This window comes from Diospyros lotus, chromosome 1 (assembly GCF_014633365.1).
Source record: "Diospyros lotus cultivar Yz01 chromosome 1, ASM1463336v1, whole genome shotgun sequence".
In the NCBI taxonomy this organism is placed as follows: Eukaryota; Viridiplantae; Streptophyta; class Magnoliopsida; order Ericales; family Ebenaceae; genus Diospyros; species Diospyros lotus.
This window is the reverse complement of record NC_068338.1, coordinates 38,466,353-38,478,820: the sequence shown is the minus strand read 5'-3', so window position 1 is coordinate 38,478,820 and position 12,468 is coordinate 38,466,353. Positions and strand designations below refer to the sequence as shown.

Genomic DNA, 12,468 nt, shown 5'->3' with positions numbered 1-12,468 from the left:
GAAACGGCAATCAAAATTGACGATGGTGAGAGTGAAAAGCCGTTTCGTTACTTTTTTTCACCCTCACAATTTTGTGAGGGTGATGTTCACCCATTAAAGGGGGTGAACAAAATTGCACTCGGGCGAATGGGGATTGACGATGGTGGGCCCACCCCCTGCCCCCAACGTAGAGACTGTCGCAGTAATAATTTACTAATTTGAAAATTTTAATGAGGGGATAATTTAAAAAATATGCAAACAAAATAATAATATTTAAAATATTTTATAATCAGGAGAATCTAAATTTAGATTAGTTTTATTGTAATATTATTATTAATTAATTAGTAAAAAGACGGAAACTCTAATTAAACTTGAAAAGATTTGAGGAAGTGGCGGGCGAGGTGGGTGGGTGGGTGGGTTTAGGGTTCTTATATATATAATTTTCAGCCACTCTGACTTGACAAAGTATAGCATTGTTCGTGAGGGTTACGCTTGCAGTGATTCGTCTTTCCATTTCCGATCTCTGTGTTTCCAATCGCTCCCATGGAGGAAGAGCAACAGCCGCAGAACGACCCGAATGCTACCAACACTCAGAGCAAGAAAGCAATGAAGAAAGAAGCCGCCAAGCTGGAGAAGCAGCGCCGTCGTGACGAGCGGACCGCCTCCGCCGTCGCCGGAGTCTCCTTGGACGCTTCCGATCCCCTCGCCGCCAGCTACGGCGACGTCCCGTTGGAGGACCTCCAGTCGAAGGCCGTCACCGGCCGCAAGTGGACCGAGATCGGGGCGCTCGCCCCCGAATTGAAGGACCAGGCCGTGTTGATTCGGGGCAGAGCGCAGACGATTCGCGCCGTCAGCAAGAAGATGGCCTTCTTGGTCGTGAGGGAGAAGGGGTTTACGGTTCAGTGCGTGCTGTCCGTTGCTCCGGACCTGGTCAGTCCCCAAATGGTCAAGTTTGCGACGGGGTTGAGCAGAGAGTCCTTTGTTGATATCGAAGGAATCGTCTCCGTCCCCAAAGACTCCATTAAGGGTGCTACTCAACAGGTATAAGAATACGCAAGAACGTGATGTTTTGGAGTTGATTTTTCCTCGACTTGTTGGAAAACTTTCTTCATAATATTCCACCATTATACTTGTCAAGATACTTGGCAATGGCAATGACTTCATTCACATTGCAGGTGGAAATTCAAGCCAGGAAGATTTACTGTATAAGCAAGGCATTGCCTGCCTTGCCTGTTAATATTGAGGATGCTGCTCGTAGTGAACTTGAAATTGAAAAGGCTTTGCAGGTATAGTTCTATGCATTTAAAATTTTTCTCGTGTTTTACTTGTACTTTAAGATTTATATCGACGGATCTACCTCTCAAGGGTTTCTTTTTAATCTGGATCTCTTCATGGATACAGGCTGGGGAACAACTTGTTCGTGTGAATCAAGATACTCGTCTAAATTACAGGGTTCTTGACCTGCGCACACCTGCTAATCAAGGAATTTTTCGTGTTCAATGCCAAGTTGAAAATGTAAGTTTGTGCCTTTTGGTTTTATCCTTTCGTCCTACCCTTGTCTTCGTAGCAATGTGTCATCTTTTCTTGGAAAACTATATGTTCTTTGCTTCTTGGGGAATGAATTAAAACGCGAGTCATCATCTTTAAAATGATACATAAATGTATCGGGTGATACAGGAAGGATGGGAGTGGCCTTAGTATTTGTTGAGCGTCTGCCCTGGTCTGGCAAGTTTACTGTTTCTCTGATCACCTAATTGGTTAATGGGATAACACGAGAGATACAAGCAGCTTGGCATGTAAAATGATAATTTGGATAGACTAGCATTATGAATATGTGCATCGTTACTCAAACCTTATCCTATATCAGATGTTCTTAAATTACGCATTAGTTAATTGGTTTAAAGTGGGTGTAAGTTCATCCACTGTTGTGTAGAATGGTCACCCAAATGCCCCAGTCTCTCCCTTAAATTGGTTATGGTCGAGGCCCATTAACTAGATAGTGTCCTTAATGAGCCTTTGAGTTCTTTCTCACTAATAAAAATGTAGAGCTTCTTAAGTGACTGGTCGTGCCCCAGTTGGTGAAAAGGTTAAATGGTGGGAGATTAAGGAGATGCTGCATTAAAATGTCCACTTAGTCATCAAGATGGTGCTGATTCATGATGATGTCTTAGGAAAGAGGGCATGATAATAAATTGCTGCTGGGAGCTCATTGTGGTGATAGGGTCTTCCTTCTGCAAGTGGTCATCTAGGGGGTGAACCTTTCAAGAGGGGACAGACCCTCCTCAGTTTGAGGGAAAGTGATCCATCAGTCTATTCGACTAGTGGACTGTATCCACTTTGCATGTGCAAGGAGTTGTGTGTACCTTAATTTCATTTGAAGTATCCATAGTTTTATGCGTAAAATGGTTTAGACTTGCAAGAAGAAAATTGATGGGAAGCACTTGTAAGACGAGTGAATGAAATGAAGCAAGTTTGTAGTAAAAGGAGGAGGGAGACCAAAGGAAACTTGGTGTCAATGTAACAAATATGATTTCTCAAGTTGAATCAATGTCTTTAAGGTTGAATATCTTCAGTTAGCTTTAATGTGTTTTTTGTCAAGTTATGCAATAAGGTGACCATGTCCTATACCTACACTCAGTGCATGACGTGAGACCTAAAAACTTTAGGGAACTTGGGATTCCTTGGAATTAGAACCTCATTATTTTTTTGCTTGACATTCTTAATGGTGCACTATTTGAGGATATCAACACACATTGCAAAGAGTTATTGCTTCTAGGTGCCAAACAAAGCAAGGATAACACAGGGACTGAAGACTATTCATAACATTCTTCACAAGTGCCTTCATGTTCTTCAGGATTCATGTGGTATTATAGAAAATCTGAGAATTGTAATTTTGGATATGGTCTATGGCATGGTAAATATCCCTACCAGTCATTACCTCATTGGTAACTTATTTTGGATCACATCTTGAAATTCCCTTAGTAATTAATTGCTATGGGAGAATTTAGGGGTTTTGTATTAGTTTTTAATGTTAATTTGGTGTTGTGTCTTGGTTATGTTTTTTGTGCCTGCATAGTTTTATGCGATTCCTAATCAATTTAAATAAACCATAAAAGTAGTTTATTTCTAAAAATTATTTTATGCACTCAACTTTTTTTTTTTTCTCATCATACTGGTGTTCCACGTTCAAATTATTGGTAAAATTTAAAAAATGAAGTAATACAAAAACCATACTGACAGATAAAGTAATTTTGAAGCTTCAAAAATAAAAAGTAAAATTTTAACAATAAAACATCATTCATGAAGTATTATAGGCTCAAATTAGGCAATGGGAAGGAGGAGATCTAAAAATATATATCTTTTTTGATAAAAAAAACCCTATATCTAGATGGAAAAATATGATTATATGTAATCGGCGGGCTGGGGACCCTTGTACCCATCCTTCATCAGGAATTTTTCTTTTCCCATCAGTCCCTGCCCCGTTGGAGAAATTTTACGTCCAAACTTGCCCCATTTGAAGCATTTTTTGCGGGTATGTATATGGGTGGATACCCATTGCCAACCCAGTAGATATTATATCTGTAGTGTTTTGTTGCTTCCAAGTACATTTTTGTAGTAGATGATATGGTATCTTCACTACTTACATAATTTTAGTTGAACTGTTATTCAGATATTTAGGCAATTCTTGCTATCAGAAGGATTTGTTGGGATTCATACCCCAAAGTTGATAGCAGGCTCTAGTGAGGGTGGGTCAGCAGTTTTCAGGCTGGACTACAAAGGGCAACCTGCATGTCTTGCTCAGTCGCCTCAGCTTCACAAGCAAATGGCAATTTGTGGTGATTTTGCTCGTGTTTTTGAGATAGGTCCAGTTTTCAGAGCAGAGGATTCCTTTACACACAGACACTTGTGTGAGTTCACAGGGCTTGATGTTGAGATGGAAATTAAGGAGCACTATTCTGAGGTAAAATTGCATTATAAATTTCAATACATGAAACAATTATCAGCTAGCAATTACTTCCCCAAAGATGTACTTTCAACTAGCATTTGCATTGCATGTTAGTTACTTGCTTGGCTTTCTACTGAAGGTGATGGATATAGTGGACCTCTTATTTGTTGCAATGTTCGATAGTTTGAATGAGAAATGCCAGAAAGAGCTTGAAGCTATTGGGAGGCAATATCCATTCCAGCCTTTGAAGGTGATGTTGTATTCTTCATTTTGTCTGAACAGTATTCATCATTATACCAGCATAGATTTAGCCCAGAATTTATGTACATATATGTATAAATGCATATGGATATTCTCCCTATATGGTGCCTTTATGCTGGAATGCTCAGAAGTGCTCTTGCAAAAATAATTATAATTATGTTGAGCGGAAATTATGTTTGTGGTTCTATTTGGCAATGATTCATGACTTGTTGAAACTAATGAACATTTAGTGATTATTGATTCTGTTGCTACTGATTCAATGTGCAGTATTTGAGAAAGACTTTGAGGCTTACGTTTGCTGAGGGGGTCCAGATGCTAAAGGTAATAGTCTTTCGTCTTCTTCTTGTTTCTATTAATGGATCTTGATCGGCAATTGATATGCAAGGAAAGAAAAAGCTTTCTGGAGAATACCTCAAACATCTCTGACTGCCTAAAGTGAAATGTTTTAGAAGGGGTTTAGAGGAAAAATATAGCAATAGGAAAAGACCCTCTCATATAAACTGGAACATAAATCTTAAAGACATTTCTGTAAACATAACTTGATGAAATTTTTATCCGAAGTCGCTCCAAATCTCATTGCATTCTTTAGAGAAGACACCTGTTTGGCTGCATCTCCTTTTTGGGGAAATATATAGATATATATTTCTGAGATATGTTTGTGCAGGAAGCTGGCATTGAAATTGATCCTCTAGGGGACCTGAACACAGAGTCGGAGAGGAAACTGGGGCAGCTTGTTTCGGAGAAGTAATATATATTTCTCTGACCTATTCTTTAGGGCTCTTTCTTCCTTTTCTTCACCCCTCATTTTCCTTTCCAACATCTCATGAGGTTTCTTCTGTCTGCTATTGCTCAAAGCTTGATTTTCTTCCCTGAATGTAGATATGGCACCGACTTCTATATATTACATCGCTATCCGTTGGCTGTTCGGCCATTTTATACCATGCCTTGCTGCGATAATCCTGTTTACAGTAATTCATTTGATGTTTTTATTCGAGGTAAGCATTAATTTTTTGCATATAACTGCCAGAATTGCATCATTATTTTATACTATCTTGTTTTATTTTACTGCTCTCTTTGTTCCTTTTGTTGTACGGCATAGTGTTACTGTTATTGTTCTATTATTTGTTTTGGCTGTTATTGAATGAAAAAACAAGTGTTCCCTGAGGAAAGGTAAAACTCGGTAGTAATACTGTGTTCATCTTCACTTCGTCCTTTTTCAAGATATTTTACTCGTAAGAAAAAAGAACTCCCTAGACTTCTGTAATGATTTTAACCCTGTGACAGTATTTTTATGGATGAGAAGAATAGGACAACATTATCATGAGTAAAGTCAGTTTTTGATTCACCAGGTTGAATAAACTGAGATAGTGAGCAATAGTTTCTTAGAGATAGTATACCGTGATATATGATGTGTTAACTTCTTATGGGCTATGTTGGTGACTGAGAGAATTTGGATGCATGTATGTTAAATGTGCATGTTTTCTTGCATAAGTTATGTTAACCTAGGACTATGCGGAATTACTGTTAGATGATATAGGCCTCTCTCAACACTCACAAACCCTCTCGTTGTTAATAGGAATTGAAACAGAAAACTTGAGCAATCAAAGCAGAATGAAAATAAGAACAAGAAATAGAAAGCAAACGATGCAAACGCCAAGTTCCCTTTGAGGAAACCTACATCCAGCCTTCAGAGAGCACCCCAGACAATCTTATTAAACCAAAGAAATCTGACTAGTACAGTAGCAAGATCTCCCCCCTATTCCCGAGTACAAACAACAACTTTTCTCCCAAGATTACAAAGCTAAATCATAACTCTAGCCTTCCTCTCAGAGAATATAGTGCACTCGTTACAATAGAAAAGAATAGAATGGCCCCCTAGCACTCTATTTATAGAGTGGACGGATATCCCTAGAGAAGACATTAAATATTTACAGTTTGAGATATAAACTTTTATCTAATTCTTCAATGGCCCTCTAGCGTACTGCCATCACTCACTGCTGTCACTGATCTTCTTCTTATACCATATACTCGAGACAATTTTTCAACAAATCTCCACCATTGTTTTGAGTATACTTCAACCTTCATCTATCAAGCCTTGGCCTTTCAATAGATGAACTTCTCCTACTCTCATCTTGCTCTCATATGACCTGTTGCATAAACCTGATCACTCAAAAACACAACAAACATTAAGAATATCAAACAATGCTGTAAAATGAATCAATGGAACAACCTTGGATAACATTTCAGCTGCATCATCTATACCTACAGCCTTTTATTTGGATCAATTCCTCCTAATCAAGGATTTACCTAATAATTATATTCCTAACACCAATATGATTGGACTACTCCATGGTGGGACTAAATTCTAAGCTAAAATGGACTGCCCGTTGGCTGTTTCAGCTTTTCTGCCTAGTCTTTCCTTTAGGGTTCCTGCTGCACATCAAATGCAACATATACATCCTAAAAACATAACTCTTCATCTAGGTACACTCCACCATAAACCCAAATCCATACTTGATGTTATTTCTCCATACCAAAGGGTCCAAATTTTACACAGCATCGCAACAACAGTGTACCTCACCCGGATAGGCCTTATCACTGCTAGACTTACTCCTAGCTCCCATATCCGGCCTCTTAGGCTTTACCACTGTCTTTCTCTTATGTTTACTTCAAACAAACAAGACTGCTCGTATTTTCTCGTAATTCTCCTCTATCTACCTACCAGTCTATCAAGATATGCTTAAGATTAGGGTAACCTAGGCTGCCTTAAGCTGTCCATTTCTATTCCAATCTCTATGCCTTAGATTTCCAGTTTATCCTTTCTCCCACACTCTCAAACACTGATCTAAACACTCAGCTACACCTTGAGAGTTCTATCTTGGAGAAAATACCAATGAAGCTGCCTCTCAATATACTAGGCATACCACTGGAATACTCACAGCTTCCACATGCACTCAATTTTAACCCTTTTGGACTCTTCCAATCTTATATCTTACCTAAGGAATTACTATCATACCTAGAGAGACCTTCTAAGCAACCAATCCTTGCTTACCTTTCCCTCTAGCCCCTTATTCCTTGGCTACACTATAAGATCACTTTTCCCTTAGTTTCCAAATGGATAATTAGCTGGTTGTGATACCTATTTGATCCAAAGTTAAGCCTTCATGTGCTGGTTTAACCAATGGCCATTTGTCTAGCCTTTTTCCTAGACTTTTCCCATTTCCAGCACCTTCCTTAATTCTCAAATAGACACTTACACAGCACTCCACCCATTTACATGGATCTTCCACCTAAGTCCAAGATTCTCCCCTAATTTACATGGCTCCATGCCATTCATTTGGACAAGAGTGCATCACCTCTTCTTATACAAGAGGTTCCATTTTCCAGCCTGTTCCTTAGCACTCAAAAACAGTGCATGAGTATCTTAAACCCAACTCTTTCCATATCTCACTGGTACTTTCTTGTGGTTCTATTTATTCTTCATCCTAGTCACACTCTAAACCTTCTACTCCCTTGCTCATTATCAGCTTGCTAATTCTATTTCCCTTTCCTTGCTTAGTCTGGACTTTGATCAACAATGGCTACACCATACAAGATAACACTTGCACACACCATTTCCCCTCACTGTTCACAACGACCCTCAATGCAAGAGCCAAAGCTATCTTAAACACTAGCTTCCTCCCTCTCACAATCCAGCCGAAGCTTACACAATAAAAATGACCAAATTTTTTTCCAGATTTCCCTATTGTTATACCTTGGTTCATAGGCTAGTTTCAGACATTCCCAAAGGATTCTCCTTGCTGTTTTTTCTTTACACAGCATTCCAGATTCCATCCCTTGTCCTTAGCATCAGCTAATTTCGTGTCCTATTGCTATTGGTAGAGTTTTCCCTCATAGGTAAGTTCCCTTAGCTTTAGAAGACCTAGGCATACCTATTCTACAACTCCACAACACCTAACCCTTCACACTAGAAACAATTCCAGCAAGATTATATTCAATTGCAGCAAGCTCGTATACACTTGGGAATTCTTAGGGGCACATCATCTCGACTAGGTTCACCTCACCTAGCTCCACCATGAGACAAGGCCTAGATAGGTCCCCCTAGATCCTAGAAACTGATCTCTAATGGGCTTTTGACATATACAAGGTCTGATTTGGAGATTTTTACTTTGGTGATCTTACCAAATCTACATGATTCCTATTTCCCTCACATCTGCAATTTTTCCCTCCTCCTAACATCCCTAGCCTTAGACACCTTTTCTATCTAAATTTTCCTAGAGAAATTAGGTTTATCTCAAAACGGGGATATACTTTACACTTGATTATTACCTACTAACATTTTATCACCTACTATGACTCTATAGTTTGAAAAACCATTTCCTATGATGAGTCCACCCTAAACCTAGAAACTATGCTACTTTTCTAGCATTTCTAGACACTTATAGGCATCTACACTATCATAGTCAAACTCACACACGGATGAAGAAGTTCTAGGGTTTTTCTCTAGGGGTTCACTCTTTCCTTGGGACAATTCTTCTTAATATGTCCCTCATCATGGTAGTGATAGCATCTTATTATTTTCCTGCCATTCCTAGACTTTGACCTAGACCTACCCTTAAATTTAGGATCCCTGTTTTCTGGTCTAGTCCTAACTGTAAGAGCATCATGTATAGAGTTCTTTCCTTCAACCTTATGTTGTAATTCCTTGGAACTTAAGGCTCCGGTCACATCATCTAGAGACAACTTGTCTCTACCATGTTTTAAGATGTCAACAAAGATTTCATATGATTTTGGTAGAGAGTGCAATAAGACTAAGGCCTTATCCTCATCATATTTGATGTCTATGTTCTCAAGATCCAAACATAACTTGTTAAACTCATCTATGTGCTCCTGCAGTTTCTTACCTTAATCCATTCTAAAGGAGAAAAAATTAGTTTTCAAATATAACCTAGTAGACAGGGTTTTAGTCAAGTAAAGGATCTTCAATCTTTTCCAAAGGTTTGATGCCGTGGTCATTTTGGCCACTTCCCTCAAAACTTTGTCCCCTAAACATAAAATCAAGGTGTTAAAAGCTTTCTTGTCAATTTCTTTCCTTTCTTTTGATTTTTCCTTTTTCTGTTCTTCAGTGGAGGTTTCAGGCAGTGTTTCTTCCTCATCTTAAGCCTCTTCTAGTCCTAGATTCCCTAGTAATGCCCTCATTTTCATCCTCCAAAGGCCGAAATCATTATGGCCATCAAACTTCTCAATATCATACCTAGTTGCAGCCATTTATGACATTGTTCTATGATAGATACTTAAACAGATGAAAATCTTGAAGATTCTTGGACTAATCTTGAACCTAGGGATAGGCTTTGATACCAATTTGTTAACCTAGGACTATGCGGAATTACCCTTAGATGATATAAGCCTCTCTCAACACTCACAAACCCTCTCGGTGTTAATAGGAATTGAAACAGAAAACTTAAGCAATCAAAATAGAATGAAAATAAGAACAAGAAACAGAAAGCAAACCACACAAATGCTAAGATTTATCCTGGTTCAATTCCTTTTGAGGAAACCTACATCCAGCCTTTAGAGAGCACCCCAAGCAGTCTTATTAAACCAAAGAAATCTGACCAGTACAGCAGCAAGATCTCCCCCCTATTCCCGAGTACAAACAACTTTTCTCCCAAGATTACAAAGTTAAATCAGAACTCTAGCCTTCCTCTCAGAGAATACAGTGCACTCGTTACAATAGAAAATAATAGAATGGCCCCCCTAGCCTCTATTTATAGAGTGGACGGATATCCCTAGAGACATTAAATATTTACTGTTTAACCCCCCAATTTTCATTAATTACAGTTTGAGATATAAATTTCTATTTAATTCTTCAATGGCCCTCTATCGTACTGCCATCACTCACTGCTTTCACTGATCTTTTTCTTATACCATATACTCGAGACAACACTTCAACAAGTTAGATGCAAAATTTTTAACCTAATTACAGATGAGGGAAGAAAGAGAGGCAAGCAAGCTTTTGAACCCAGTGTTCTGTTGGTCATGGAGGAGAGGATTTCTAGGCGGTCATTGCAGAGGAGTGAAGAATGGGAAACTTCTTTCTGTTGATTCAGTTATGGTGAGGCCTATCCATTACACAGGAATGTAGGCTTCCATGGAGAAGCAAACATATCCTTGTGCTGATTGTGAAGGGTGAAGCTGGTGCTTCAAGTGGGCAGGTTGCTAGATTGCTAGTCATGACCTCATCCCGCATTGGTAGCCTACTAGGTAGAGTTTGGATCTATTACCTAATTCCATGATCCCATGAGTTACCTTCAGTTAGCACTTCTGGTATTACAAGTGGTATCAAAGTCAACCTAGGACCACTACTGAGTGGGTGCAGGACAGAGTGTTTTGAGACTGACCTGAATTTGTTTCTGAAATGAATTTTTTTGCCTGGTGAGGAGGCTAGGAATTGAAGGAGGGGAGTTTGCCACGACCCAATCTTACATTGGTAGTCTGTTGTGGAGTTCTTAGATATGTTATTTGGTTCCATGATCCCAAGAGTCGCCTTCAGCTAGCACACTTGGGTGAGGGCCTGTGGTGTCACATTGCTTGTCATCCAGTTGGTAGAAGGGTAGCTGGTGTTTTTGTTTGGTCAGATCTCTGAGGGGTTGGCTTTAGGGACCTTTGAAGTGGTAGGGAAAGCTTCAATTGGTGGAGGAAGTTCCAGTCCCTACTCTTCATTGTTGGACAGTCACTGAAAGTTTGGATTTAGTGTATAGCTGCCGTAAGCAGCACAGAGATGGTCTTTCTAGCTGTCAAGCAACTCTTAAGAAGCACCCTCCATCTTATTTTTTATCCCAAAAAAACTTCCAGGTAGGTCTAGGTTTGGGAATCTTCTCATTTTCCAGGTGATTCAACAATGGACTGTTCATGGAGGGCTTCCTTGTCTCCCCATTGATTGGGCTCCTAGTTGGGAGATATCCTTATCTTTGTGGATTTGAATTGTGGTTGATATAATGCCGCCGCAGAGGCTGATTGGAGAACTTAGTTGGGGTAGGTAAGAATTATGCTGAGTGGGCTTTAGATTTTGGATTTGCGGGAGACAGGAGTAGGCTTGTTCTGTCGTGACTTGTGATATGAAGAAGAACTACCTCTCTTGTTTGTACTCCTTTGGCAATAGCATATTCCAACTTACTGTGGAAGGTCACAAACTGTAGGATCCTTATATACTGAAGCAGTTCTGCTTTTCTTAATAAAGATAGAGAAGTCTTGTATTTGGTTGAGGCAGATCAAGAAATTTGGTCATTCATAGGATTGAGGACCATCAGCATGTAGCTTTCTCTAATGTTTGAAAAAATAGAAACGAGTTGAATCAGGAAAAGTAGGTCCTCAAATTCCAGGAAAGAAAATCGGTAGAACTCTATTGCATGGTAAATTATGATGTGGGAGCAAGGAGCGGGATGGTTGTTCCAGTATTGTGATATTATAAAGATTAATTTAATTTCATGGAATGTCTGGGGTCTCACTATCTGGATAAGTTGTAAAAGCTATATCTAGGGTAGTGAAATGTGGACTTATTTTCCTTTTAGGGAATGAAAGTTCAAGCTGCATTACCGGACTTTGTTTGAGAAGCCTATGGGGTGGAATTTTTGCATTGGATCAATGGAAGGTCATTTGTAATTGTTGGGGGGTACTTCTATTTTGTTGTATGCTAGGGTGATAGTTATTTTATTTTTATTAGCAACAATGTGATGTAAAGAACTACCTATAGGATGAACCCTATACAAAGAAAACATTATCTAATTGTAAGGAAATGTCCTTAAGCGAAGTGATGATTCTGATGCGGAAGGGGGATCTTCTCTGATGCACAGAAAAAGGAAATGACAATGGTTCAACTAAGAAAAAATTAACTGCCTCTCTAACTCTCAAAAGCTTTCCTATTCTTCTCCCTTTGTGACAAGAATCTCTTATGCCACAAAGTCCTCTAGTCCTCCAAACCTCTACTGGACCCAATGGGATCCCTTACCCCATTGTGAACCATTACTGGCTTTGATTACTCTCCTTCTGAATCTCTCTCATATGCAAATCAAAGTTGCAGTTGTGTATATCTGCTTTCAGGTTACCTTGAACTGACATCAATTGTCCTTGCCTTTTATCTCAGGAGAGGAAATAATTTCAGGAGCACAGCGTGTCCATGTACCTGAATTTTTGACGGAGCGTGCAGAATCCTTGGGAATAGACGTCAAGACAATATCAACATACATTGATTCCTTCCGGAAGTTTCTTCATTCACCAGTCCC

The 12,468-nt window shown here is 39.2% G+C and overlaps 1 protein-coding gene across 1 annotated transcript; it reads left to right on the top strand.

Moving 5' to 3' along the window:
* Positions 1–430: 430 nt before the first annotated feature.
* Positions 431–12,468, top strand: LOC127812536 (aspartate--tRNA ligase 2, cytoplasmic-like; the record flags this gene model as incomplete). Its single annotated transcript, XM_052352953.1, is given in 9 exon segments — positions 431–1,020; positions 1,155–1,265; positions 1,381–1,494; positions 3,650–3,940; positions 4,065–4,175; positions 4,454–4,507; positions 4,851–4,930; positions 5,066–5,181; positions 12,330–12,468. Coding segments are annotated over 9 exon segments (1,514 nt in total), but the record flags the coding sequence as incomplete, so codon positions are not given.